General features: G+C 33.5%; 1 protein-coding gene across 1 annotated transcript; it reads right to left on the bottom strand.

The window, feature by feature from the left end:
* Positions 1–545: 545 nt before the first annotated feature.
* On the bottom strand, positions 546–971 carry LOC112528561 (glutaredoxin-C1-like). The gene has a single exon (XM_025139583.1). The coding sequence runs from the start codon at positions 969–971 to the stop codon at positions 546–548; it is 426 nt and encodes a 141-aa protein (XP_024995351.1).
* Positions 972–4,376: the final 3,405 nt, after the last annotated feature.

The raw sequence follows: 4,376 nt of genomic DNA, 5'->3' as shown, positions 1-4,376 counted from the left end.
GTAGTTTTTAATCATTTTAAATAAAAATTGATTTCAGATAGATGGTTACTTGAATATAACATAGATACAAACGTAGTAGGTTTTTTTGACATCTTGAAAGAATTTAATATTTTTGACATTGGATAAATCTTAATGAAGCTTTTGCATCCCGCCACATTGTACGGGTACATAACTGGTTCTAAAACCTTCTGAATAATTTTGTATCATATATCTCCCTTAACCATTAAGAGCCCTAATTTCATTGTACACAATTATCAAACAATTATATTTTATTTTATATTATATCATAGAGCCTCTTAATCATTCTAACCTCTTAATTATTCTACACCAAATTATTCAGTAATTGGTGAACAGCGTGTGGATTTTAAGTTATCACCAGGAATTTGGGACCCGAAAAGTGATTCCATTAAGAAAAGAAATGGTTTAGTTTTGAATTAAAATGCATACGCATGCAATTGCCTCTAAAATCTCCATTAATTAATTAGCATTCCATATTGAAGTAATTAACATCGGTAATCAACTATGTTAATTCACTAACTACTTATTCAAAGCCAAAGAGCTCCAGCTTCCTTCAGAAGTGGGACCAGTGTCCCATTGATATGTGAAGCCATCACTCTATCCATCGATCCCACCAGTTTCCCGCCGATGAACACCACCGGCACCGCCGTTGAGTTGCCCATAAGTCTTACCAACGCCCTCTCCATCTCTCTCCCTCTGATTGGATCCTCATCCAGCTCGTAGACCGTCGGGTTGACACCCATGCCGGAAAAAAGACTCTTGATGGCGTGGCACATGCAGCAGGTACTCAAACTGAATATCACCACCGCACTCTGTGATGCCAGCTTCGCCACCCTCTCCAATGGGTCAACCGCCACCGTCGGAAAGTGCCGTACCGGCATGTAGTTATAGTAATATCCAGTGGCGCCGCTGCTCCTCCATGACTCCGCCGCAGCTGCTGCTTGATATTGCATTGTGTGTCTTGATTTCCTTGATCGATGCCTTAATATATAGTAGAATGATGGATCGAATTGAAGAAACAATGACGATCGAAAGTATGATATGATTTGATATGAATGTAGATGAAGTCGGAGGGTTGAGAGTTTGAAACGGTGGTGGTGGTGGTGATGATGGTGGAAATGGTGGTGGTATATATAGGGATTGACCTGGGGACAGAAATCTCGTACTTCCATAAAAGTATCAAACAAGATTCTTTTTCTTGTATTATTCGATTTAACATGTAATCGAGTCTCTAATCACATATGAATCATTCTCTAAAAATTATACTCATTACTTAATTAATGTTTGATATAAATTCATTCTCATCATGTAAGACAAATGATATCGGATAAACATTTACTCATAGATTGTTTATCAAAAACTTACCCGATAAATGTTTATTAGTAAAACTCAATAATATTATTACTTACCGGGTAAAATTTTAGTCCACCAAAACGATACTTTATGTAATAATTTATCCGATAAACTCTTACCGTGGTAAAAGTCGTCGCTTTCACTTACCGGGTAAAACTCTTACTCCTTTTCTCGCTCTTACAGGATAAGATTTTTTGTTCTTGCCATATTCATCCGATAAAGTAATATGATTTGATAAACGCTTATCCGGTAAACGTTTGATAAAGAGTCACTTAGTACATTTTTAGTAAATGAACCCCTAACATGTAAAAGAAATTTGAAGTAAACTTGTGAACAAAAATAAGGAAAAAGGGTGACTTTACGTACGTAGTGGGAAGAAGGGACAAGACAACATAATTATAAGGATAGGAAGTATATGAATATTCGCTCATGTTTGATTGTATGACAACAGGGAGGCAAAATAGTTTAGACTGTACAAGGTTGGTGGGATACATATGTATGTATAATATATATATATATATATATATATATATATACACACACGACACATATGTGTGTGTATAGAACTATACATACATATATATATATATATATATATATGTGTGTGTATAGGCGGCTGCACATGTCCTTGTTGTCGGATGATCAACTTTTATCTTTATGTGTACTATTAGTATTTTGCCATGAAGACATGCCTCTGTAAAGACTTCAATTTCTTTTCTTTTAAATTAAAAAATAAAAAATAAAATAAAATATTTGATGGGAATTTAATAAAAGTTTGACTTAAAGGAAAATGAGATGTTGACCATTACCAAAAAGGAATAGTGTGGATTGGGATGGCATCTAGATGATATAATCAGGAATAAATGAAAAAGGTGCAGTGTGTGTACACCTAAAGTAACGACACATGTGCAGGTGGTTGGGCGTGGTGGCCTTTCACGACCAACAGGCGGCGGAGATGCACACTTGCCTCCGCCCTCCTCCGCTCCTAACGGTATTCGAGGGAACTCGGTTCAACATCAATCTAACCATTTCCCTAAATAAATGTTTCTAGTTGGCTTGCTCACTTCCTTTCTTTTTCACAAAACCAAAAAACAGTAGGTGAATTTTTTTATGGCGACATCGTAACATGTATTTATGGTGTCACAAGTTGCAGTGTGTCCTTCTGATACTGTAGGTTGCGACTTTCGCTTCATGTTTATGTGTTGATGTATGTTTTTGAGGTGTCGCAAGCTGTGTGTCTTGATTTTCTTTTTCTTTTGCGATGGGCTTGTTTTTCATCTGGATGTGTAAGAAAATGTCATCGACCAAAAGGAAAAGTGTCTTGCTGACTTGCGGTTGCTTGACTTAGGTCCTTTTCACAAACGCTTATCCGAGTAAGTGCTTACCAACAAAATTCAACATTGTCACTTACTTACCGGGTAAGATTTTAGTCCACCAGAACAATATCGTATGCAATAATTTACCCTACACTAACTGTGGTAAGAGTCATCGTCATCACTTATTGGGTAAGACCCTCGGTCATTGTTTTTGCTCTTATCGGGTAAGATTCTTGGTCTTTGACATATTCATCTAGTAAGATAATGTGACTTAGATGTCGTTTGCTAAATGCTTACCCGGTAAGTGCTTACGGGGTAATTTTCCTTACAGGATGAACATGACAAAAGTCAAAAATCATACCCGGTAAGAGCGATGGTAAAAATGAAGAGTTTTACTTGGTAAGTGTGGTGTAAACTCTTACCTGGGTAAGCGCTTACCGGGTAAATTGTTTCATACGATAATATCTTAATATACTACAATCTTACCCGGTAAATAAATTACAGTGTTTGACTTCTAAAGATAAGCGCTTACCGAGTAAGCATTTAAGTAAACGCTTACTTGAATAAGTGTTTAGTAAATGACTTTAATTTGTGAAAAAATATTGAAGCGGCTAAAAAAAAAAAAAAAAAACTGGCAAGTGGTTATTTATGATAATAACCTTGTTTGTAGTTGGTAGACTTTCAAGATAAGAACCAAATGATTATGATTTTTAGGTGTTTTTGGTAGGTAAGATGATACATAATAAAACTTGTTTTTTCATGTTTGATGAGACAGTTAGATTTTGACATGATTGAGTGCGGTAAAAATGTAGTTAAATAAGTGGAACAAAAATCATAGATGAAATAAGATTAGTAAATTATTAAAGTACGAATATCAAATTAAAATCCTAAAAAATAAATATCGAGTCAAAATAATATGTAAAATCGTGACAAACTACATTGTATTATTTTAAATCGTGCTACATTTGTAGTTGAAATATTTAAGAATAAATATCGAGTTTGAACATAAAAAATAGGAAAATAGTTATGAACAGACGTTTGTTGTAAAAATATATTTCAAGGGGTGTTTGGGATTACTTATTTGAAACAACTTATTACAAAAGTCCTTATCAACTTATTATAAGTTATAATGGTTTAATTTTTTCAAAAACTTCTTATTACCGGTTTGACACCGGTATAAGTTGTTTATCTAAACATTCAAAAATGTTTATTACCGATGTCACATTGAAATAAATCATTAAGTTGTTAATATAAGCAATCCCAAACACCCTTCAACTTTTATATAAAACAATTATAATAATGAAGTTGAAGGATTAATAAGTTCACAGTTTGATTTAGTAGGTCAAATGGCAGAAAAAGGTGAAACAGTGTTTCGAATTTCATGGCCCAATAGGCCAATTTGGGCCACTTAGACTACACTAAACAAATCTCAATAAGGTTTTAAGAGGTGAGAGCGTTTGTAAGCTCTAACATATCTATATTATTACTAGAATGGTATTTACAGAATAAATAAGATACATCTTGATTTTAATTTTTTTTTTGTTTTAATCGATGTCATAATATGATTTTTATATGATTTTAAGAAAACGATAATTTTTTTATTTTTGAATAAAATATAAATATGAATATGTCATAGAAAATGTAAAAAAAAATATTGATATTAGTACCAAACTAACTATTTTAAATTTT

Source organism: Cynara cardunculus (genome assembly GCF_001531365.2).
Source record: "Cynara cardunculus var. scolymus isolate 2C chromosome LG 15, CcrdV1, whole genome shotgun sequence".
Classification (NCBI taxonomy): domain Eukaryota; kingdom Viridiplantae; phylum Streptophyta; class Magnoliopsida; order Asterales; family Asteraceae; genus Cynara; species Cynara cardunculus.
Note: the sequence above shows the minus strand (reverse complement) of the source record. Positions and strands in the feature narration are given on the sequence as shown.